At 37.6% G+C, this 25,120-nt stretch overlaps 1 protein-coding gene across 8 annotated transcripts in view; it reads left to right on the top strand.

Annotated features, from left to right (window-relative positions):
- Positions 1-23,896, top strand: part of MED12L (mediator complex subunit 12L) — a 307,612-nt gene extending 283,716 nt beyond the window's left edge. For 3 of the 8 annotated variants that reach the window (XM_036219081.1, XM_036219079.1, XM_036219085.1), the window contains 5 exons: positions 1,557-1,646; positions 3,240-3,469; positions 5,043-5,199; positions 7,749-7,829; positions 18,976-23,896. In XM_036219081.1, the coding sequence (XP_036074974.1) occupies positions 1,557-1,646; positions 3,240-3,469; positions 5,043-5,199; positions 7,749-7,829; positions 18,976-19,185 (768 nt within the window). In that variant the 3' untranslated portion in view covers positions 19,186-23,896. Of the gene's footprint in view, positions 1-1,556; positions 1,647-3,239; positions 3,470-5,042; positions 5,214-7,748; positions 7,830-8,351; positions 8,446-18,975 lie in introns of those variants that run through there. The other 5 variants (XM_036219078.1, XM_036219084.1, XM_036219083.1 and 2 more) reach the window with 5 other exon arrangements.
- The last annotated feature ends 1,224 nt before the right edge of the window (positions 23,897-25,120 follow it).

Raw genomic sequence — 25,120 nt, 5'->3', positions numbered from 1 at the left:
ATCAGCTAAAGGCAGAGAGTATCTTCATGGTACCCTATTTTTGAAAGTGAGATCTTGTTGAATACATTATATATAAATATCATAGTAAATACTCTTAGAAATTCATGTTTGGTCCATGTGTGGGTGGATAGAGTCACCTTAGAGGCAGAAGTTTCTTAAAAGCTCTCAATTGATTTTATTTGGGGATCAGAGAAAGGGCTTCACTGTCTGATGTATATATGTTATTTCAGTATCTCTTAACAAATCTCAACAGAAATTTTCCTTATAGTTGTTTTTTTTAGGGATAATTTTAAAAGGCTATATGTCCCTAAATAATAAGCACCAATAAGGTTTTAAGTATTTTCGTCCTTAATATCACTTATGGAGGCATGTCATCATAATGGAAAGAGCCTGAGCTTTGGAGTCAGACTCAGGTAGGTACCTGAGTTCAGCTGATGGCTTGGCCAGATCTAGCTGAACTCACATAGTGGCTAAAGCTCTTTGAGCCTGGCTTTTCCTGGTCAGAGAAAATGGAGATGATACACCCTTCCTGCAGAGTTCTTGTGAGAAAATGGGAATAAGAACAAGAAGCCCCTTGGCATATAATAGATGTTTAATAATTGTTGGAGTTCTCCATCTTAAGCTAAATGTTTATCCATTTCTCTTTGCTAGAAATATCTATATTATTTTTCAAGAACAAAATATTTTGTATAACTATAATTTAGCACCTTCTAAAAATGCAGACATCTGTTATATAAAACAGTAGTAAACCCCTAGGATAAACCCCATTCTTCACAATTAGTAAATCCCGAGGAAACTTAGGGATGGTTGGAAGCTAGGCCTCTTTATGTGATTATTACTGCAAGTTTCCATGAAGTGGCTTCTGCCGCCAAACGTAAAATATAGATTACTCTTATGAATGAAATATATTTATTTCTCTAAGGCCAAAACATGTATTAAGACTGGTGAACAGATGTTAATTGGTTTTATTTCATATTGTAGTTGGTTAGAATTGTATCTGCTGTTAACATAGATTTTTATTGATTACATATTTATTAATTTAGTATAGTCATAGGAGATACCAAATTCACCCATTGAATAACATGGCTAAATAGGCAATTTTTCAGTCACTATAAAGAAATTTTATTAAAAAGTCATGAAATTCGTAATTGGGATTTGTATGTACCACAACTTTCCTTTACGGTCACAGGATGGTGTGACCGTGGTTTCGGATTTCACAATAAGGAACTCACACCTTTCACTCCAGAATGACATTAATACGCTGGAGTGTACGGAAATACCGTCTCAGAGCCTCTCACTGATTATTATGGCTTGTATTCGTGTCTGTGTTATCACTGGGGACATCTGTAGTCTTCTTTGGAAGAAATAATAAGTTCAACAGTCTCTACAGACATAGGAAATTGATGAGGAATCAGATTTAATGCGGTTTGGAAATCTGCAAGTTCCGTATTCACATAGTGAGATTTGGTGTCACAGGTTATTGGGATTACTAGCCAGGAGCTCAAATCAAGTCCTCACTGTTATGATCAAGAGTTCGCCTTGGCTTTGTTTTCCAGGGCCAGCCAGGGGACCAGGCTGCTCTCTTTGCCGCACAAGCACGGCCCTCCCCTCAGCTCCCCCAGTATCCAGGGCTGCAGCAAGCACAGGTACCCACATTTGCTTTATAGATGCTGCCAGGACTTTTATTGCTCTTTATTTGAATGGGAAACTAAGTAAATAGGATATCAACTCCCTTATGGGGTCTAGAACTTAGTTAGTTACATCTTCTGCTTATAGATTACAACTGAAATTTCAAAAAAAAAAAAAAAGCATGACCAGTGATTATTGAACAAGTCTCAGGATTAATTAATTTAATGAACATACAACATTTTAGGATATTATTGAATTGAAAATATAAATAAATTCAAATCTCTCTATGCTGATTGTGGATATTGAAATGCTAAAGAGTCCCAGAGTACTTATGTTATAATATATAATGATGTAATTTATGATTGAATTTATTGTATTCAGAAAGAGCTTCAAAGAGAAAAAATGGTAGAATAAGAAGATTATTGGCCTTGGAATCAGACCTTGGTTCAATTCCTGGCAATTTACTAGCTGTGTAATATCATGCAAGTTACGCTGAGTCTTGGTTTCCTTCCCTATAAAATAGAAACAAACATTGTGAGTATTTAAGACAGCCAATGGAACTGCGCTGTGCTACACAAGATACACAGCATCTGCTCAACAGTTGGTAGACTTGCCTTTATACACTGTTAACCTGGAGCTATTTTTTTCTAATTTCTGCATCCATGTACTTTTACCCTGTTACTCCCCAAATCAGGGGCCAGGGATGTTGGCAAGATTGTTAGTCAGGGTTAACAATTCATACTGTGTTCACAACTGAAAGGAAAGCTGAGATAGGCCTTCACGAGCACTGAGCCCCTACAGCCTGGATCCATTCTTGGCTGCCTGCTGGGAGTTCATTAGATGTTACTCTGTCCTCCACATCAGAGCCATTAAACTACGTTAAATGTGATGCTTCGAGGATTTGAAGAGCAGTCCTGTTCTACTTTAATCAGCATTCTATTCTTTAAATTGTAGATAGTGATCCAGCAAAAACCTAAGGGTTTTCATTTACATTAGCTGTCAAGATTTAAAGAAACAGGTTCTCATATATTAATATTGCATCAAAAAAATAAGTATTCAGATGATTGGTACCGTGGTGGACTAGAGGGTAATGAATTGTTACCCTCTGGTTAGGGTATTAATTGGGTTTTCCTTTTTGTAACTGGTTAGTTACTGCAGGCACATTCATCAGATCCAAGGAGGTGTAGTCACATATCAGGAAAGTGTGTGCCATTATTTTAATTTACATTGAGCATGGGAGTAGGTTTTCTGACTAATTTTGGAAATGACATCAGTCAATGCTTGGGATCTGTTGAACATTGATGTCATCTGTACACTAAAGGTGTGGATGCTTGCCTATAAAGAAACATGCCTGCCTTCCCTCAAAATAAGCAATTGATCTTAGAACTAATCTCTTCGCCAAATGAGTATTCATTTTTGTTTTTAATTACATCTTCTGGTAAATCATTATAGAACTAGTTGATTCTGTAGCTTTATGTCTAGCCTCTCAGCCTCCATGGTAGTCGTCCTTATATTCTGAGTCATGAGAACATTGGCAAACAGTGAATTTCAGGGGGCTACTCCTGGGTTCTTTTTGAAACACTGACTTCGGTCCCTATGCCTGCCCACAGACCATGCCTCAGGGCTATACGATGTACGGAACACAGATGTCTTTGCAGCAGACGCCACAACAGCAGGCTGGCAGTGTGGTTCTATCTCCCAGCTATAACTCCAGGACCTATCCAGCTGCACATTCCAACCCGGCGCTGATGGAAAGACTCCGACAGATGCAGCAGCAGCCAAGTGGCTATGTTCAGCAGCAGGCGTCGCCATACCTGCAGCCTCTGACCGGCTCTCAGAGGTGACACAGCTAGAAATAATGATTGCAATGAGACATGCTTCTAGCGAACAGTGCTCTTTATTGTTTTTATGAACTTGTATATTTGCATGCAATGTGCATTCTTTCATCTCATTTTTAGGAGCACCCAAGTAGAGATTCAAAATGAGCAATGACCCATCTTTTTCATTTCATTCAAGGCTCCTATAGTTTAATTCACTTCTTGCATAGTATGAGTGTAATATTTTTAGCAGATACCACCATATTAGCTTCAGTGTTCTTTTTTCCCCCCTTTTTCGATAAAGGCTTTTCGGCTAAATGTATCTAAGATTAAAAAAGAATGTTGAATATTGTTAGCAATACTTTACTGGAATATGTTGATCAGAACCATAAAATGCAATTTTCAAGACTCGTACATGGTGCCCAAAAGAGTTGTTAAATCTTAATTTCTTCCTTTTCCAGTTTAGAGATGGTTCACAAAGCAGAATCCGGAGAGTGTTTTTTTTTTTTTAATTTCAGTTTTTGTTTTAATCAGGTCCCTTAGACATAACGTATAATTGCACTCACTACCCATTATAGTAGCTATAATCTACATGTGGCTATTTAAGTTTAGACTAATTAAAATTATATTAAAAAATTAGTTTCTCAATTGTGCTGGTCACATTTCAGGTGTTCAGTAGCCACATGTAACAAGCAGGGCCAGCTTTGAAGTTTTGTAACTAGTGCAGTCACCCAGTTCATTGTAGAAGGACCCCACACTTGATTTAATGCTCCGTTGTTACCCTCTTGAAATTCTTACTAATTTGTGCACTGACAAAATTATGTAGCCGGTCCTGGTGGGCAGTGACTGTCTTATTGGAAAGCACAGATGTGAAACATTTCAGTTCTGTTGGATAGCATTGATTCAGAAGAATTAAGTCTTGTGCAAAATTTTGTACAATAGTGGATAGCAGGGCAACGTAGCTTCTTGTATTATCATCAGTGACTGCACATTGTTTAGAAAGTTGACAAGGTTGATGGTAGCACATTTGGGGAAATAACTAAATTTGGAAAATATGCATTATATTTATTATCTTTCTAATAAGTTGCAGCATCAGCATGTTGCCTAAACACTTGAACTTTAGAGTGCAAAAGTTCTGGATTTAAATGCTGCCTGAATAACTCCGATAAGTTATTTCTCTACTCTGTCTTCTTATTTTTGAAGTGTGGATGGCAAAACTGCTGACATCAAAATGCCGCTGTGAGGGGTAAATGAAAGAACCCATCTCAACTTTTACCACAGTTCCTACTTCAGAATAAATGCTCAATTATTACCTCTTATTATTAAAAATTATTAAAACATTTTTTAGAAAGTAATTTATACATGATTTCAGTTTCACCTTCAGTAGTAAGCATGCTTGTTGCCCTTTTTCAAGTGATCCTGTCTATCCCTGAGAATTTAGGTTGCCTTAACCACTGGTCTTTATTACATTCGAATTGTTCAAGAAATCATTGAACACAGTCATTTCTCTGTGAATGTATGTGATGTGCTGGTGCCACTGATTAAAAGGGTGATGGTCTGCCTGGGCCTGAAACAAGCCGTGTTATTCTTCACCAGACTGAATCATCAGTCCCTCCAGCAGAGCCCTCTGATGGGCGGTGGAATCGATGCAGTGCTGACCTCTGCACATCCGAACCTTGCCTCAACGCCCCTGCCCCAGGACCCGATGAGACCCAGACAGACGCAGGTGCGACAGCAGCAGAGGCTTCTCCAGGTATGGTGCTGGAGGTGAGGGCAGTGCATTCTGGGTCTCAGTGGTCATGAGAAATAACAAACGCTTAAAGGCTTTAATTGCCAAGTGCCAGGGAACCCTCTGTATTTGAAACTAGAAGCTAAATTGGGGTCGTTTAGTTCCAACCTGGCAAGGGTTTTCCTTTCTGTGCTCTACCAGGTCACAGGCAGGAGAGCACATTTCTCAGAGTGTCCTTCCCCTTTCACTAAGGTTCAAGAGAGTAGCCGGATGCCTTTATTTTAATAGCATAAGCATCAGCTTACCCAGTCATTGTTTAACTACAGGCCAAGCAATTTGAATGCAGAATTTCTTTTATGTGCTTAAGGGGGGAAAAAAAGTCCAGAGCTTTTATCAGATTCCTAGATTTTTTTAATCCAGAAAAAGTTTCTGTCACACCTCTGGTCTGATTAGGCTGTGAAGTTGGCATTACATAGATAGGCCATTTCAAAGGAATATTTCATCTTGACTTTGTAAGAATCCAGAGAGTTCAGTTATTTGATATAAATATTTGAGTCTCCTAAATGAAGGGTTCCTCCCCTGGGCACATTCTTGCTTCTGACTTCCTTGTTTAAGAAATACAGGCCGTATAATGTTTACCTGTTTCATTGTCTTCATTATTCACAAGCTTGTCCTTGTTATTAGATTGGAGATTGCCTGATGAATCTGAACAGTGGACTCTAATCTTATCAACAGTCCAACTTGAGATGCACTGTCATTTTATATATTGCTAAGAAAGGGCAAGGGAAGCACCAAAAATGGGATTCTTGTAGATTTGGGGTACCCAAGGGCTTTTCTCTTGGTGTGAGGTCAATGAGAAATAAACCTGCCATGGGACGGCAAAGGAATGTGCATGTCTCAACCAGACACTGAATGGAGAGAAGAAAAAAAATACTTCCACTGAGAATATTAACCACAAGCTCAAGTGGGTTTGAGGTATGAATTCAGTGTGAACCAAAAATTTCCCATTGGCAGTATCCCCAGGGGATAGACAAAAGCCAACATGAATCCCCTAAAACTAGGCTTTGCAATTTTAAGATGCCATTAGTTGTATCCCTGTTAAAATGTGAAAAAAATTGTATCTCAAAATTACTAACGTATATTAATTGGTTTGGGGGAACATGGCCTACCTACCAGTATCCAATCCCACTCATTGTGTAGGTGTTACCTCCAACATGCTAAGAAACCCTCTAATTCTCGTAAGTAAAATGGAAATCAGTATAGTACCTACTCCTTAAATGTGTAATGAGAATTAAATAAGAATGTGCAAGTAAAGTTTACATTTCAAATCACTGAGTAAAATTATTATATTATTTTTTCATTTACTACTTTCTGCCTTATATTGGTATTTTGTAAGGTTGCAAATTTTGAAAACCTTCCTTATCGGTTAAAGTGTGCTTTTTACCTCGGCATATGTTCTTCTGATGATTTTTTTATTACAAACATATTCCTTGGAGCTAAAGAAAAGTGATTTGCTTTTACATCAGGATTATACTTCCATTTTTGGTAATTGACTATGTCTCTGGAGGGAAAAATGAATAATTATGAAAGTGGGTTGATTTTTCGTGGAAGAGTTCACAGAGAGCCAAATGGAGAATTGGCTTCATTATTGTAATTACTGTGTTTCTGGCCCAACTTGCATTGTTTGTGTTGAGGCTGTCCCTACCCAGATATCTGCTTAGATTTATATCCATGAGTGTTGTCACTTAGTGAGAAATGCCATCTGACAATAGCTATTTATTACCTTGCCTAATGAAGACATGTAAATTAAGGGATAGTATACAAACCAAGTTGGAAAACGCAAAGGATGAAAAAAAGTCTGGCATAGTCATCATCAAGATGAGTGTTTGGGTGGAGGAAACTTTTTTCCTCTGTTTTGTGTGTTTCTTCTGTGACTTGGTAGTATTTTCCAAGATGTATGTATCTGAGACAACTTTGTCACAGGTACAGTTTATGTTTTTATGCTGGTAACTTATGCCAGAACTTTCCACATCTACAACTTCCTTTAAAAAAATTTAATCTTCGAGAGTTCTTCAAAAACAACTCTTTCCCTCCTCCTCCTCCTCCTTCATTTTCATCTTCCTTTTAAAAAAATCAACTAATCTTCAACAGTTCCTCCAGATGTCATAAGGAATGAAAAGACAACTACTGAGCACTCCTTGTCTAACCTGTTAGTATACAATAGGATAAAATATATGGAAGGGCAAATGACATGAAAGGAGTTAAAACAGTAAGCACAGAGGATGTCCCCAGACGGCGCAGGATGGTGTAGACAGTGAACACTGTGACTACTGAGGAGGAAGTGGCCCTTGAGGTTGAAGTGGTCCAAGAAGGCTTAATGGAGGAGCAGATCTAAGTCTTGCCCTTGAAAGATGAACAGTATTTGACAAGGCAAAGATAGAGGAAGCAGGTGTATATTATTTTTGTTGCAAAAAAAAAAAAAAATTAAATAAAAGGTATATGTGGGGAGGAGATTGGAATGATAGTAATAACCTCCTATATTTAAGTGTATAATCCTTTCTCTTTCTTTCTAGATGCAGCAGCCCCCCCAGCAGTCCTCACAGCCCCAGAGTCAGACCCTTAGCCTCCAAGCAATGCAGCCCCAGCAGCCTTTGGTAAGGCCCGGTGCTTTGGAAGCAAATATGTGGGTATTTAAAGTCTGGTTGCATTTTTCATGTTCTGTAAGATTGTTAAAAGTTGAAATAGCCTAGCAATTTTCCCTAGAACTTTATCAGAGTATGATTGTGTTGTTGTAGTCACTATATTTGTTTTCATAGAAAAGTATAAATAAATATTTTGTGTTTAGGTATTATCATTTTTCCTCCAGATTTTTTTCTGACCTCTTTATGGACTACAGTGTTTATATTCAGACACTAAGATTTTTGTCTAAACAACATTAAAATTATAATTTACTATATATCTATGTTTAAAGATTATTTACTTTGAATTTTTACTATAATCTCAAAAAGCATGAAAGAGCTTTCTAAAATATTCTTTACTGATGTTAAGAGGAATACCAATTTTAGCTAGTTATTTGCTGCAAAAATTTTCATGTAATTCATAATCGTATAACTAAGATGAGTGGACTACTGCACACGTCTTACACTTGGGGAAGCTCTAGTGTAGTCTCTTTTCAGGACAAGATTTGAAGTGTGGCTGGTTTCACAACTTGTAGCAAAGAAGAAACAACATGGCCATGGCTGTAGTGCTTTAGGAGGAATCAGAGTAGAGGTAGGTGGTAAAGTTCTACCAAATAGGACTGGTAAGGGAACCTGGTCAGCTGGAATGGGACATCAGGTACATTGGACAAGCCTCAGCCTTGGCTAGTTTGGTCTCCATTTTCGAGGAAATTCTTCTGTATCATGGATCTATTTTTTTAGCTCTGATTTTTTTTAATGTGTTTGTGACATTTACTATAATGCACTTTCAAAATGTTTTTCAAATCGAGGCAATATATAAACATTCACAGGCTGCCTACTTTCTTTATCATCAGAGGTATATTAGCATGGGTTGGCTGACTTACTTAAAAATGTGAAAGAGAATCCTTTGGATGGGAAACTGCTAGCTGACTCTAACATCTCTCCTAGGAACAAGATACAGCTTTTTATTTTGAAATACTTTCAAACTAACAGAAGAGTTGCAAGAATAATACAGAGAATTGCCATAAACACTTCACTCAGATTCACTAATTATTAACATTTGCCACATTTACTTTATTATTCTCTCTCTATATATGTACACACACACATTTTTTTTTTTTGATCTGTACACTTGAGTAAGTTGTAGACTCATGCCCTTTTACTCCAAATAGTTCAGTGTGTTTTTGCGAGAACAGGATATTCTCTTACAGAAACTTGGTACAATTATTAAAATCAGGAAATTGATAATATTAATGGAATACTACAATCTATACATCTTTTGCAAATTGTTTCAGTTTTATCAATATTGTCCTTTATTGCAGGTTTTTTCTTGGGCTAGGATCACATTCTGTTTTTGGCTTCCGTGTATGTTATTCCCCTTTAATCTTGAACAATTCTGCAGCCTTTTTTCCCCCCCTTTGGTCTTCATGACATTGACATTTTTCAGGTGTATAGGATTTTGTTGAATGTTGCTTAATTCGATTTGTCTGGCATTTCCTCATGATTAGATTCAGATTATGAATTTGGGCAAGTGATGAGTCTTTCTCAGTGTATTACATTAGGATGTACATTATTGATGATATTATTTTAATTGCTTCATTTAGGTGATCTGATGGATTTGTTAAGTTATGGATTTTCCTTTTGTAATTAATAAATAACTCATGGGAATGTTTGATATAATCTAATTGACTGTTTACTTATTAGACTTCACCCACTAGTGTTACAATATAATAAGCTATTCTTGCCTAAGTCTGCTTTTACTGTGGTAGGGGGAAAATGATGTTTTGCAACTCTTTTTTTTTTTTCCCCCTGCATTTAGCAGTTGGTATTTTATTTTAGGAAAGAGCTTTCCCTTCTTTCTCATTTGTCTGTGTATCTATTCCTAAATCATGTTTTAAATATGAAGCCTAACATTTGACTCTTTGATTTTAAAATGTGCAGCTACCGAGAAGACTTTCAACTCTTCCTACAACTTTACCCAGTGTTCTGGAGTCGTATATGGTTTCAATTAGGTTAAATTTGGCAATTTAATAATTCCCTTTCCACGGAGTTTATTAGTATATGAGGCAGCAAAACAAAGCTTAAAGCTGTCCTCCTTTCTGGTTTCTGTGTACAACAAAACATTCTGGCAGTATTTTGACAGAAAGCTAAGAAACCAAATTTTGTCATGTTGACTGGAATATTTGATGTTGATCTGGCAAATTTTTAGCCTTTTTTTCTTTCTAATTTAAGACAAACACTTCTTATGCCGTAATGCTCGTGTTAGTAGCACAGATTATTTCCGGAACTGGGGGATTTAACTGTAATATAATTATACCTTTTCAGAGATTTAATGCAAATTCATAAATGAACACTTGACTAACAATTATAAGGAACCCATTAATTTGAGAATTGTAACTTCTTTGGTTAGTTGTTGCTAATAAGGAAATAGTTATATTATACCTACTTAAACAAAAAAAAAACAGTTAATGTAAGACTGCTTTTATTACTTTTGAGTGTATAATAGTATAATATTATAATTTTTAGCTTTTTTTAACCTATGATTCATATACATAAGTAAATCTCTTACATACGAAATATGCACATACATGTGGCTCACAAATAAAATCTGTATGTACATTTAACCTACATATTTAAATTTATTTATAATCCTGTTTTTTTTGGTATTTAAAATATCTATTTAATTACACAAACATATGACTGCCAAATAAGACTGCGTGACTTTTACTTTTTTTAAAATGTTGACTTTAATTTGTAGGCACACGTCCTTATAAAATAGTTAATAATTTTAACAAAAAAACTTGAATACGATTGACATCTGCAATTAAGCAGACATTAACAGTATCTTCATAATCTTTCTCTTTGGCTTTTCATCCATCAATTATTAACCATGACTTTAGTTAGTTTGTAATGTAATATGTGGGAAATATATAAAATATTAAAGGTATAAAATCAGAGTTTTTTTTTTTTTTAGAAAGAATCGTGCTATATAATTACAGATGAATATTAATATCAAGTGCCTGAAATATAATAGTTATTTTGGGTGGGGTAAAAAAGAAACATTTGATTCTTTCACAAAGTTAAATTTATAGGGCTGGGGCAGGATTTGTCTTTAAACGTCTCAATTATAATTTGAAGCAGAAGATAAGATTATGCAGAATTGAAAAGGGACTTTATCCCCATGTTTCACTAGAATTAAAATATACCTAATATTAAGGGAATTTAACATCTTTTTACTCATCTCATAGTTTTATAAATATTTAATTTATGACATGTGAAGAATATGTCAGATATATTCAGTATTGGCTTCTAAGACAATGTTGAAGTTTTCTAATGCGCTAGGTCATATTTCACTCCCTAGCTTAAAATATTTTTATCCCAGGAGTTGAGCAGTCTTATCAGATTTTTCCTGTTGTGTTCGTGGGAGAGAATTCTAGAGAAACAAAAAATTCCATTATAACAATCTTAATAGATCTATAAAATCTACAGTAGGCTTTTTACAGCCTTTTTTTTTTTTTAAGCTGAGGTCTCCTTAAAAGCTACCTTGAGAAGCACAATGTCTTATTTTGATATTTAGAGCACTGTATTGCAACCTAGGCAGCAATTATTTTTACCAAGCCAGAAATATTGTACATGGCATAAGTCTTAAGATGGTCTAAGAAATTTAAATTATCACTTAGAGTGGTAGATTTCAGATCATTTTAGAATTAGAAGTTAAAAGTGATCCTGGTTTTTACATTATTGTAATTAGTTTTTTCAAAGCATGGTTTCATTTAGCACACATGTTTACATATGCTTTTAAGTTTATTAATGTAGTTAACGTGTTTATAATTTTCAGTAGCTGTGAGGTCACTCTGTTGTGTTGCTCTACTATTATTTGCTTAACCGCTCTACCTACTGTTGAACATGTAGATTGTTCCTACTTTCAAAAATAGTACTTCTAGGGATATTTTGATACCTGTTCTATTCCTCTTTTTTTGGTCTTCTGACAATAAAAGAAAGTAAAAATATAGCAAAAAAGTTATCTTAATTGTATACCTTTAGAACAGCAATAGCACAAAAACCTCAGCAATATTAAGAAAGATTTTGTATTTCTTTTTATCTTTTGGTATTGTTCCTTATACCACTAAGTTTTATCATATGCATCTAATATATTTATTTATTTTTATCATAAACATCTCCAGCAGATCAAGTTCTTGTTACTGGCCAGTGCTCTTCATTCTTTGTTTCTTTCCTTGCTAGAAACAGAGTGGTAAGCTAAGCCGACGAATGGAGAGAAGCCAGCTCTGACTCATTTCTAGTTCTGATTCATACAGTTTCAGGGGAGAAGTGGTAGTGGTAACACAGCCACCACCCTCCCCGTGACTTACCCTACCACTGTCTATCTGATGACTTTCACAATTTAATTCAGCAAGTGCTTATTCAGTATGTGCATTGGAGACCAGCACTCTGCCAGAGCCTGTGGAGACACAGATAAAGTGCCAAATGTGCTCTCTGCCACCACCAGATGACTTAGAACAGCACTACCAAAGGAAAAGAGTAGAAGAGCTACAGAGGTTGTATTAGTTTGCTAAAGTTGCTGTAACAAAGTACCACCCACTGAGTGGCTTAAACAGCAGATCAGAGGGTCAGCAGAGCTGGTTCCTTCTGAGGGTATTAGGGGAGAAATCTGTTCAATGCCTTTCCCCTAGCTTCTGGTGATTTACTGACAGTCTTTGGCATTTCTTGGCTCACAGAAACATCACACTGATCTCTGCCCTCATCTTCTCATCATGCACTCACTATGTGTGTATTTATGTTCAAATTTCCTTTTTTATAAGGATACCAGTCACATTGGATCACGTACCATCCTAATGACTTCACTTTAACTTGAGGATCTCTGTAAAGACCCTATCTCCAAATAATGTCACATTCTGAGGTGCCAGGCATTAGGATGCCACCATATCTTTTGAGGGGAGCATAATTCCACCCATAACAGAGGTCAAGAATAGTGTGAGAAGCATGGGAGGCCTTGATGGGAGAGGTTGCATACGGTGGGCCATGAAAGGCAGTGGGGTTCGATTCACTGCTTTTTGACTCTTCACTTGTCAGTCTTTCCCCCTGTTGACAGGAGCAGCTGGGACATGTGGGACAGTGATCATCAACACCTACGTAGGCAGGTTGGTCACTCCTATAAAAAGTGTATCTAATAGTCAAAACTAACTTGGAACAGAAATTGGGTGCTTTTTCAAAAAGTGCCATTAAAAAAAAAACAACTTTTCTCTGAAAAGAACAAGAAAGTGTAAGAAAAATTCATGTTTACAAAGCTTACAAGAAAGTGTAAGAAAAGCTTGTGTTGGCTTATATCAATGCCTGTGTCGTCATTTGTTTACTTAAGTCACTTTTCTGGGGAAGAAGAGCATCTGGAAAGGAAAAGAAGGTGCCCTTGCTGAAAAATTATATTTGATCTCTCTAGTTTTGGCCTAAATTATAGTTCTTGACTTGAAAGATACTTTTAAATCTTATGAGTTATGATGACAAAATTAACTCTTAACTAACTATGTTGACAGACTGTGGTTTCCTTTAAAGCTGCTTCCCACTTTTAAGAAAATACTGTTTAGCCCTTCCTGCTCTGTCATTTCTTTTCATTTTAAACTCAGGCTCTCTCAGTTGTATGCTAACCAAAAGCTTTAAAATGTTGGCTTTTTAAATTGGCTCATCTTTGTGTCAGTATCATATTACATTGAATACATGTCTTATAAAAATATGCATAATGGTAGCAATAGTTACTTAAACTATTGCATTAACCTTTGGTCGATAATCACTTGTAAAATTGCTGCATAATCTTCCTCAAAAACTTTATGTTCCCTTCAAAGAAATGGAAAAATTTTTCAGAGTGCTTCTTCTGGAATTTAGAAGTAGCCAGATAATATTATTCTTCTTTTCAAATGAAAGAAATTAGGTCCAGGGAAATTTATCATGCCGTGTTGCCTTTCTTTGCACGAATTTGGATTTTTTTTTCTTTTTGAAGAGAAAGGAGATGTAACATTTATAAAAGGATGTCAGGGAAGATATTTTTGGGAGATTTTTGTTAACAAGACAGATGCATTTGATATATATTTTTTTTCACTAAACCGATTGTGTGCAGATTGAAAAAAAAATGAGTGCATGCAAGTTGTTCCTTAACTTGCACATAAATGCACACTGACTACTCTGAAGTCCATCGGCTGCTGGTCTCCTCTAAGGGTACCAACCTGCAAGTGTATTTGTGTCCAGCTGCTCAGTGGAAGGGTCGTGCAAGTGCTGTGGTCGCTTCTGCTGAAGCTGGTACCCATGAAGGGCTGTGTTCCATTCATTCATTAGAGGACCCTGAAACTGTCTGTGGACTCTGTCAGTCGTCAGTGCAGGTTTGAAATAAATGTTTCCCTTGGTGCTTTGTTCGTTAGCTCACCAATAGTGAGCTCACCAGTACATTTACTCTAGCAACAACCTCCCAGCTGCCAGGAGGCAGGCACAGTGTTTTACTCACTTTTGTGTGCCCGAACCCAGAAAAGTGCCCTGATCTGGATACGTATTGTTGAACAATCTGTTGAATGTCACAGCAATGAAGGAAAAAAACTTCCACACATTATCCATAAATAAAGAAAAACATAGTTTAAGAAGGCAAGACGCCTAAACCAGCTAGGTCCATCACTAACTGGATCAGCCCTGCTGCTGAGTATGATAAGTCGGTGTCTGCTTCTGTCCCAAAAAGACAAGCCCAAAGAAGTCAAGAGAGACAAAAAAAAAGATTCAGTGACATTTATTTAAATAGAAATTTTTGCCAGTTAGTGATGCATTTTTCCCTTAGTAATGATTGAGCAGAAAAAAATTAATGTTCTTGAATAAATGTGTGTTGTCAAAACAGACATTTAGGGATCAGTTGGAATACATTAAAATATATTTTAGTGTATTTTTTTTTAATTCAGCAGAGAACATGTTTCTTGGAGAGTGGCTATGCCTTGTTGGCCTGTTATACCTGACATACTATCAAGCTCTGTGCTCTGTCTCGTGGTTGCAGGAGGAGCCAGGCACAGTTCCTGCCCCAAAGAAGCTCAGAGAGAGAAGCAATTGTCATGTTTCACCATGTTTAATAATAAAGGCATCTACACAGTGCAAAGGATACAAGAGCAGAGATTCATTCTTTAAATGCCCAAGGGAGGGGATGACAACTTGAGCTGATTTTTGAAGGCCGAGTTGTTTTTTAAGAGAGTGTAGGGAAGGATAAAGAGGAAAAAGGATATTCCAGAAGGAAGATTAACATCTGCACAGGCACAGAGGTGAGAGAGGCTATGATCATCTCCTGCATGGAGTCTAGAGAAACCTTTCCCTCTTCATTTAAGTGGGGGAAATTAAACATTCATAGATTGTGATTTTTAGGACCTCCGTAAGCCTCAAATGACCTATTTATTGACGTATTTTGGTAACGTAAAAGTTCCAGCTGACTACAGGGATGACTCCAAAATTTAGCCAAGCATCAGACCACCTGGGGAACCATTTAAAAATACAGATTTTTAGCACATTCACCTCATAAATTCTAATTCAGGATGTCTGACCTAGGAGGGTGACCCTTACAACTTTCCCTGATGGCTGTTTGCTTCCTCAGCTACATAACAAGGTTTAGTTTTTTGCAGGAGGAGTTCAGTGACTTGATTTGAAATGCTCAGTAGCGAGAGATTTCTGTTGGGGTGGGGGGGGGCATTGGTGGCACCCTTTCTTTCCCTGGCAGTAGGTATTCCAGGGCCCAGGGAAATTACACATGAGGCCCTTACCTGCTCATTCATATGCAAATTAAAGCAAGTTAAAATTAATATCAGGTGGTCTTGAGAGAAGCAGATGTGGTAAAAGACTACAACTAAGAAGACTGTAGATGGTGGATCCATCCTACCGCTTCCTTCTGGTCAGTCTAAGGAAGTTGTTCTTAAATTTCATGGCCTCGGAACCCCTTCACATTCAAAATATAGTGGACACAGAGAGCTTTTGTGTGTCTGTCAATATTTACTGTATTAGAAATTAAAACAAATATAAACAATATTTGGTAATTCTAAAACTCATTACATATTAACAGAAATAACTTTTTATGAAAAGTAGGTATATATCCCAAAATAAAAATTAGAAGAATGACATTGTTTTACATTTTGAAAAATTCTTTAATGTCTGAGTTAAAACGATGTTCACTTCGTTGCAGTATCACACATATGTAGACTAAAAACTGCCTTAAACTAGTAGAAAAAGCAAATAATTTCTAAGTATTATTATGAAAATGGTTTTTGATCTTATAGATATGCCAGTAGAGTCTTGGGGTGCCCCTGGGGCTACTGTGTCTTAAGACCACTCAGCAGACCACCTTTCATTCCCCAGCATACATACAGACCCACAAATGTACCTGTGTACGAGTACTCCCTCCCTGCCCCCACACGCGCACTAGCTTCCCAGATACCTAATTACTGCCTTGGCTTCTCAAAACATAGAATCTGAGGAGATCACTATAGTGCTTCATTTTACAAATTACTCGAGTTGAAGCAGACTTTAAATGAACATAGAGGGCAGCTAAGTATTTGTTGAACGAAAAAAATAAATGTCATGTTTTTGCACTCCGTACCTTAATCAGCTGATAAGATTAGACATCTTTGCAGCCAACCATTTAGAATTTATGATTATTTATAAATAAATTAATATTTGGAAGCTAATATTTCCAGTTAAGACTAGCACTAGATTGTGTTTAAGATCATGAGCTCTGGACCCAGAAAGTTTAGTCTGAATTCCAGCCCCAGTGCTTACAGGGATCGTGAACTAAGTGACTAACCTCAGTTTCCTCAATCCGTAAAGTGAGAATAATAGCATTAAAGGTTCACAGCTCTTTATGTTCACGTCCCAAATTCAAACACCTGTTATTTATAACTCGTTGAACAGCTTAACCCGACGTCAATGGACATGAAGCTCTTTTAATTTATTTTCCTTGACATCACTATTCATGTGTTTTGCTGCAAAAATTTAAAATGCTTGATTATGGAGTACTGTCTTAGACCTTGATCAGTCTGTATATTGTGAATGTTTCATAGTAAGTTATGTGTGTATTATTGAATTCCAAAACACATCTGCCACAGGATTTTACGTAAGAGATTGAAGATGGGTATTACCACATCAGGGTTAAATGGGCTAAAGTATACATATAATGTCTAAAACGCTGCCTAGCATATTAGCTTGTGTTAAATAGAGTGATATTGCCAAATAAGCAGAAGCTACTGAATAGGAAAATCACTTTATTATTTTACAAACATTTTCAAAACAATGAAAAATGGATTTTTGTTTTCTTTTTCTCTCTTGATTTGGGCAGTCGAAAAAAATGGCAAGCTGTTATTTTCCTTTTCGTGTCAGGGAAAACAGTAACATTAGTGGAAGTGGACCTTTCTTGTGACTAGGAAGGTTTGGAAATCGAAGGCACTTCAGAGTCAGTCACTCTGTTCATTCTTGCCGAGCACCGCTGTGAGCCGAGCACTGTTGGATACTTAGGGGTACATTAGCAGATAAGCCCAAGTCTTTATCCTTAAGTCACTCACAGTCTAGTAGGAGGAAAACAGTTGAAACAAGTATCGTGCCAAATATTAAAGCTTTTAAAAGAATAAACCCAGTAATGCCCTGTATTCAGGTTGCCCGATAAAATACAGGACCCCAATTAATTTGAATTTCAAGTAAACAACACATAACTTAAACTCAATGTGATATTTGCACAATGCAACATTTGGGACATACTTAGAACTAAAAAAATTTTGTCGTTTATCTGAATTGACATTTAATTGGGCGTTCTATATTTTCATTTGCTAAAGCAGGCTACCCTACCTATAATCCTGAACTATTTTCAGCCATATTGGCAAGCTCTGAAAAGGAAATACATGTTTCACTCATATTGGGTAATGTTTTTTTGTGTGTTTGTTTTTGTTTTTTAAGACTATTTATAGAAGTATGGCCAGGGTTAAGGGAAACTAACTGGGAGTGATGAAATGCCTAGGGCTAGAAGCAGTTACTGCCCCTTAGCCCTATGGGGCAAGAGGAGGGAGAGAAATGGAGAGTCCCTGGCAGAAGCTGTGGCCTTCCCAGAGAGAGAGATGTGTTCATCAGCTGAGACTCCTTATGAAGAAAATTGGCAAAAAACCAAAGCTTTGCTTCCTCCCAACTTCACTCTGCTCAGACCCTGCAATCTCCTGTCTGTCCCCACTACCTAACCAGAAGTCAGAAGGCTTGGGGGGGGCACACCCCCTATAGGAGGCCTGGTGAGCACAGCACCCGGTGTGTGGGAAATGTGTCTGGGGGGGTGAGAAATGGCGCAGTTCTGATGCATATGTGATTAAGATAGCCATGTATCAGAACATTTTTATGACCTCAATAAACCAGGCAGGAAGAAGGGGGAGAGGGAGAGAAGGGAAGAAAGAAAAGGAAGAGCATGATAGTCTTACATTTGAAGGTTAAGGGGGAAACAATCACGGCCAGGTACTTTAATCAAAAATAGTTTTGCTCTCACCAGATGAATTTTTTCCTCTGTAGGAAGACCACCTCAATTTCTCGTGTCAGCTTGTTGGAGAGAACCAGGGCACTGGTGCCTCAATAGGCTCACCCTAGCTCCAGCCACAACACACAGAGTGGGGTCAGCTGACCTTCGTCCTCCAACAAGTGGGAGCTCATAATCCCCAAAGAATCCTAGACCTTAGGGCACTGTCCTTATCTCCCTTCACATTCTTATCTCCCTTCAAGCAAGGCAGGGCCTCTGTGCTTGAATGAATGCCCCGACCAGAGAGCTTTCATTTTGCCAATGAAAATGGTTTGCAACATGGTGATGCCAATTAGCCAGTTGGTGAACGGAGAAATAACGAGGATATTTGAACCACTGGGGCACCACTGGAGTGTGGACTCCTTGATCAGGACTCTTCAAGTAAATCCCAAGTAACTGCTTGGAGAGTAGGTTTTAAATGGATCAAGCACTCCAGATGTTCATGAGATGTATACCAGGGTGTAGACACCTTTGTCCTGACCCCGGGAACCAGTCTCTACTGTCATCTGTGATGGGTACCATGGGCTGACTTCCCTCTTTCTCCTGTCACAACTACAGTTTCCCAGGCAAGGTTTGCAGCAGACCCAGCAGCAGCAACAAACGGCCGCCCTGGTACGGCAGCTCCAGAAGCAGCTCTCTAGTAAGTACACCTCCAACACCCCAACAGATGGCTCACTGGAAACTAAAAAGAAGCAAGTAAGCAAAACACAATGGTTGCTCCTCAAAAACTGCACTGCCTTCCTCAGTATCATTTCAGCTTTGGTTTAGCCCAAGGTGTTCCCATTTTGTTTTAGTCTAAATGCTTCTTTTCTTGGAAAAGACCTAATTTTCTTTTCTTTTCTTTTTTTTTTACTTCAGTGAAGGTGTTTTTTTCTTCTTGCTTCCATCTGAACCTGGAAGTGCTGCTTTTCATTTGAGGGACCCCTGTGAACTGCAGGTGCCCCTTTTTATAAAGCTGGAAGGCTCCGAGAACAACTCAGCTGATGCCCTCAAGTGTAGTCGTGAAGGAGTTTAGGCGGTCTCCCAAAGATTGTAGGTAGAGTGGGGCCAGCATTAGACCTGTCTCTTGGTCACTAGGGCTGTAACCGCTTTTACCACTGCACAATCCTCCTCTTCTGTATAACTCAGATCAAAACCTATAACATTGCAGGCAGCATGGCAGGGCAGTGTTCTTCCCCAATAACCTCACCTGCTGTGTGGTGGGATTTTTTTGTTGTTGTTATTGTTGTACTGTCTCTCCCAAGTGCACATCCCCAACCCATTTCAACCTGCCTCACCTAGACGCCAGCAGTGTGGGTCTGTGAATTGAATCACCCCCTGTGATGCAAAGAACATTGGCCTGGAAGTCAGGAGATCTAAATTCTGGTGCCAACTCTGCCACCATTATCTGGATCATGTAATTTTTCATTCATGAAGTGAGGAATGGGGGTAGCAGTTTCTCCTGGTCTCAGATTACATGCTTCTGGAGAACAGAGCTAGGAGCAGGTGGTGCCGAAGGCAGTTGTGCGGCTGGTAGGGTGCGATGAGGGAAGGGGTCAGTGTGTGGCTGAGGTGCAGCTTGGTCTCCGTCTTACTTTCTGCCTGGCTGCTATCTGTGTTGATTTCCTGTCAGAAGGAATACCCTCTTGCACCTTGTGTCTCTACAGGGTGTAACCAAGATCTTTTTTCTTTTAAAAACGTTTTCCTCACACAGCTTCGTTTAATTCCAGTTAAATCTTGTAACTAAATCTTATTTTCCAATTACTGTTTAATAGGTGTGGTCTATGAAACAAATGTGGTTAAAATTTCATTGTTTTATTTAATTCCAGAGTTCGTATTTTCACATAACTAAAGAATAGAACTTTAAAGCCGACACAATGTGTTTATATTTTAGATTTTTTTCTAGAGTACCTATGATTTTTATGTAGTGGTGCTTATTTAGGGAGTCTGTCTACTCTTGTTTCCTGTTACCCAGAGCTCACGAAAGGCAGCTTTTTTTTAAGCCGTCATTTATAGAGCACTTTCTTACACCCAGGCACACTTTGATTTTACATGTATTTACTTAATTTCTAAACCACCCCATGAGATGAGATATTATTACTGTTCCCATAGTATAGATGAGGAAACAGTTAAAGAATAGGCCCATCGACTCGTTTGCCCAAGGTTATTCAGCTAACGGTAAGGGGCGGAGCTGGGACTCAGTCTTTGTCTGGACCCCACTCTTAACCACGGTACAGGAGTACCACCTCTTACTGCACCTCGCTTTATTGCACTTCACGGGTGTCACATTTTTAACAAATTGAAGGCAGGACGCTCCACCAGCAAGTCGGTAACGGCTCCCTGTATTGCGGTGGTCTGGAGCTACACCTGCAGTGTATCTGAGGTGTGCCTGTGTGTACTCTGCTGCCTGATAGTGGCAGTTACACCAGCCTCTGCTGAACAATGGCAGTGAAGCTGAGCTGCCCACTAGAGGGCTGCTGTATTATCACAGACCATGTGAATGGGGCCTCTGGATTCGAATAGTCCCACCAGAGTTGCACAAGCAACAGCTCTTTCTAATCCTGTCTTTTTTAGTACCTACTGACTCTTTATTTGTCCTGTGTGTATGCACAAATGTGGATATATGCATAGGCACACACTTGAGTCAACACGTGCATAGCTGCTCTTGCACATGCATGTACTCTTCCACAGTCCTCTCTTGTGTTTTGACCATTTGCAGAAAATTGTGCAGGTACGAGCTACTTCTCCTCTTATAATTTCAATGTTAAAGTAGAATTTCTGGTATGCTTTCATAAAAATTTTGAGAACTTCAAATGTTTCATGATTCTTATAGTCCTTTTGTATGTCAGTATTGAGTTGTTTCTCAGTTCAGAAATAAGAGACTTTGGATGGACCAGTTACCTTCATTCTCAGTCTTGTGCTGGCAGTTGTGGGACTCTGATGTCCAGCTGGCCCCTCTGCAGAATGAATTCAGCTGCAGTGTTTACATTCTGCCACTTGGGTCTCTAGGCCAGCATTGTACTCCGTGGCCAGTCAGTCTGTTCCCTTATTCTTCAGTCTGCTACTGAGAACAGTGACATAATTTTGCATCTGCAATTTATTTGAATTTATTTTCTTATTAGGTAACCAGCCACAGCAAGGAGTGACTCCCTATGGGCATCCTTCACACTTCTGAATCTGGAAGAGGACAAGACATGAATTTTTATGTTTGCACTGAAAAATAGAAAATCAAATTTAATGCATTAGTCATCTTTAGAAATGTCCCTTTGTTCTTTCCTTTCTTTGAAGTTTTCCTATATTTTATGCTGCTTTTCATACAAAAGTGTTTTAACAAAAAGCAAAGGAGGAGGTGTGGTTTGGTTTTGTTGCATTCAACTTTAAAGCAGGTTTAAAAATGTGGGTCATGCAGGCCTACTCCAGGAAGAGTTTGGTAGCAGGCCTTTAGCTATTGATGCATTTTTTTGAATCTCAGTGAATTATGGTGGATTTAAAATATTTATATATTCATTAACAATGAAGACTTTTTAAATTTTTTTTGCAAACTGCCGGACCAAACTACTGATTTGAAAGGCATGTCAGATCTTGACAGGAAAGCAACCCATTTATTCTGCATTCACCTGTGATGGTGAAATGGACATTTGTTTGCATCACTCTAATTTGAAATGTTTGTAATTTCATAAGCACTTTATAAACTTTGTTCTTATTTAGGTAGGCATTTTCTTTGCTTTTGTTGTGGTCAAAAGGTGCTGAAACAGATTGTTGCTTAGTATTTAAATTGCTTAGACCAAGAACGTAAACCAAGGCTTCTGTGAGAGCCACCCTAAGACATGTGGGAAGAATAGCTCTGCTCAGATTCATTTTCAGGGGCAAAATCATTGCGTCCTCGTGAAGGTACAACGTGTAGATTCGAAAGGCCCGAAACAACAACAGTAGAAATGTTCTAGTAATTTATTGACAGGTTTGGCAAAAATGGCTCTGTCCAGTTTTGGTTCTCCTGAACCTTATGCCAACTTGAGAAAAAAAAATCTCGTAGCTGGCTTGAGGTTCCACAGTGCTCAAACTTGACACGGTTTCCAGAGACCCTGGCTCCCAAGTCCAGAAGCCTCTGGTTTTCATAAAAGATGTATTTACTGTTTACTTTGTATGGTAAGTATTTGCTATTTTGAATTTAATTCTTAATGTCGGTGTCAGTCTTGGTTGTGTATTACATATGCTGTATTTATAAATTGGTGCAAAAAGCACAAGTAAAGTAAATTATACATCAAATTTATTATAAAGAAATAGTAACTATTTTAACTTTGTTCAAGTATGTGGTAATTTGCTCCTATTAGAGTAAAAAATACAGTAAATTATTATCAGTTTGTGTAACTTAAGAGTATTCCATATAATATTTTTTTAGATTTAGATGCATAAAATTTTGAATGTGAAAATTGCAGGGCATTTTAAAACATGTGGGGGATATTTTCCCATGTTCTGTGTTATTTCGTTTTCGTTTGCCATTTGATTTTACATGTAATACAGTTGCGCATACTGTGAATAGATTTGTCTATAATGAGCAAACCATCTAGAACTACTTTTTTTAAAGTGTAGCTAGTACAACTTTAATAGATCATTTCTTTTGCAAATCATTACATAAATAATTTATACCTTCCCAGGTGAGTTACTCATTGCAAAGTTTGACTCATGCAAATGACCTCAAATACATGTCCGCTTACTTTGCTGTGGCAGCACCCATGTGAACTGCTTTGTACACTGTGAAACTCTTTCCTTCCAGCCTGCTCATTTTGTGTTTACTCTGGGCTGGAAGAGACTTTGCCAAAACATTAAAAACCAGTCTTTTCACTAAATTAACATATTCTATCTGCTTTCAGAAGATGAATCTTTACATTTCAGCTGGTTTTGTATATCAGGGTGGCTTCCCCCCCCCCCTCAAGAATCAGAGTCTGTGAAGTTATTTTTCTTCTAAGTAAGATATCCACAAATGACTGCCTTGGCAAAACAACCGAATTGTGAATGTTGTGCCTAGTGAGTGAGTCATGTTCCATCCTGATTGTTCTATTTCTTGTCAAGAATTATTGGTACTTGAAATGCCAGTTTTCAGTTTGAACTATATATTTTTGTAGCTCAATATTGCAAACAGCAGTAATACTGTTTCAAGAATGAGTGTTATAATTGCATAGCATCTGTATGCACTTTATATTTTGAAGAAGTTAGTGAAATTAATTTATTAATCATTTTGCACAAGAAAGCTGTAGGATGCGCCTCCGTTCTGTTGTGTCCCGTTTTAGGTGAGGAAGGGAGCTAAGTCTCCTTTGTAAGGCCCTGTAATTCAAAGCTTCTGTGGAAGTTGAGGGGAAACCTGAAGCTGGTTTCCCACCTGAGCATTATAAAGAAAGCAACTGGAAATTTTAATCTAGTCTCATATTAACTCCCACTTCATCCTCTATCCTGAGGTGTTTGGTTTTGGGGGTTTTTTTTCTTTTTTTTTTTTTTTTTTTAGCAGCTGCATTAATTTGCATTAAATGATCACAAGGGGAACCCTATCCTTTAACAGAACCTGGTAATTTGCTTCGTAAGTAGAAAGGAAATTATCTTAGAATAAATGGAAAACCCCATTACCCTTAAAGATAAGACCTTGAAATAGAGTGGAGTTGGACATAATACGCCTTTAGACATACCTGTTTACACCATCGGCTTGTTCCTAGTAGAGTTGCATTTGTCATTTTATTTATTCCTCTTGGCCCAGAAGTAGAGAGAAATCACTGTAGAATGAGTATCCTTTGATCTTTTGCTGCCACAGGATACCAGCATCAGAGGTGATGGGTCTCTTTGGCGGGGCCAGCTGAAAGCTGGTATGATGAAAATCCAATGAAGTGGGCTTCCCCACGTGTCTCAAATAATTGGCAGTGGCTAACATAGCTCTGGGTTTTGTGTACTGAGATATCTGAGCAAGACCTACGGCATTTTCTTCTTTTTCACTTATAAAGGCTCCTATAATTCTTCTTAAATAATAGGTGAATATTTGAATAGATGCTGGAGAAATTACACTGGAAAATTCCAGCCTCTAGAATTAGAAAAGATGAATCATAATGTCACCCGAATTAATTCAGGTTGGATTAAGCATGTAATATAAATAAAGTAAATTACAAAAAGCAACATTTTGTGTAGGGGGCGAACAAAGTTTAGGTACAGTGAAACTTCATTATGTGTATTAAATATACATATTTCCCAAACATTTACCTGTCGCATAAAGAATTACCACTTAATGAAATAAAATGCTCATAGAGCAATGGTTCCTCCTCCAAAAATTTTCTTTATAAACAAATAGCTCCAAACCAGGGGTGCCTGAGTTAGACTTTGAAGTTATAAAGAAGTTTCATTGTATTTTTAAAACCTTTTTAAAAAATGCGCTAATTTGGACAAAGATTGTAATCAACCCCCATTCGCATTTTATGATGTACAGGTGTAGAGTTGCTTTTTACATGTGGAAAAGTTAGCTTGCATTTATTTTTAATGCAGTTATTAAAACATTTTTGTAGTCCCCATCAAGGAAAATTTTCAATGTGCATAAAATGGTGAATCATAATCCAAACAGTTCAATGCTTATTTTTTTGTAGGTTTTAGTAAAATATTTATAAACCAACCACAAAATATACATCAAAATGTCAAATTTAAATCAAGATTGCAAATTTAGTCTTTTCCATTGTCTCTGTTCTCAGTGCCA

The sequence above is a fragment of the Rousettus aegyptiacus genome, unplaced genomic scaffold, assembly GCF_014176215.1.
Source record: "Rousettus aegyptiacus isolate mRouAeg1 unplaced genomic scaffold, mRouAeg1.p scaffold_m13_p_4, whole genome shotgun sequence".
Lineage (NCBI taxonomy): Eukaryota > Metazoa > Chordata > Mammalia > Chiroptera > Pteropodidae > Rousettus > Rousettus aegyptiacus.
Note: the sequence above shows the minus strand (reverse complement) of the source record. Positions and strands in the feature narration are given on the sequence as shown.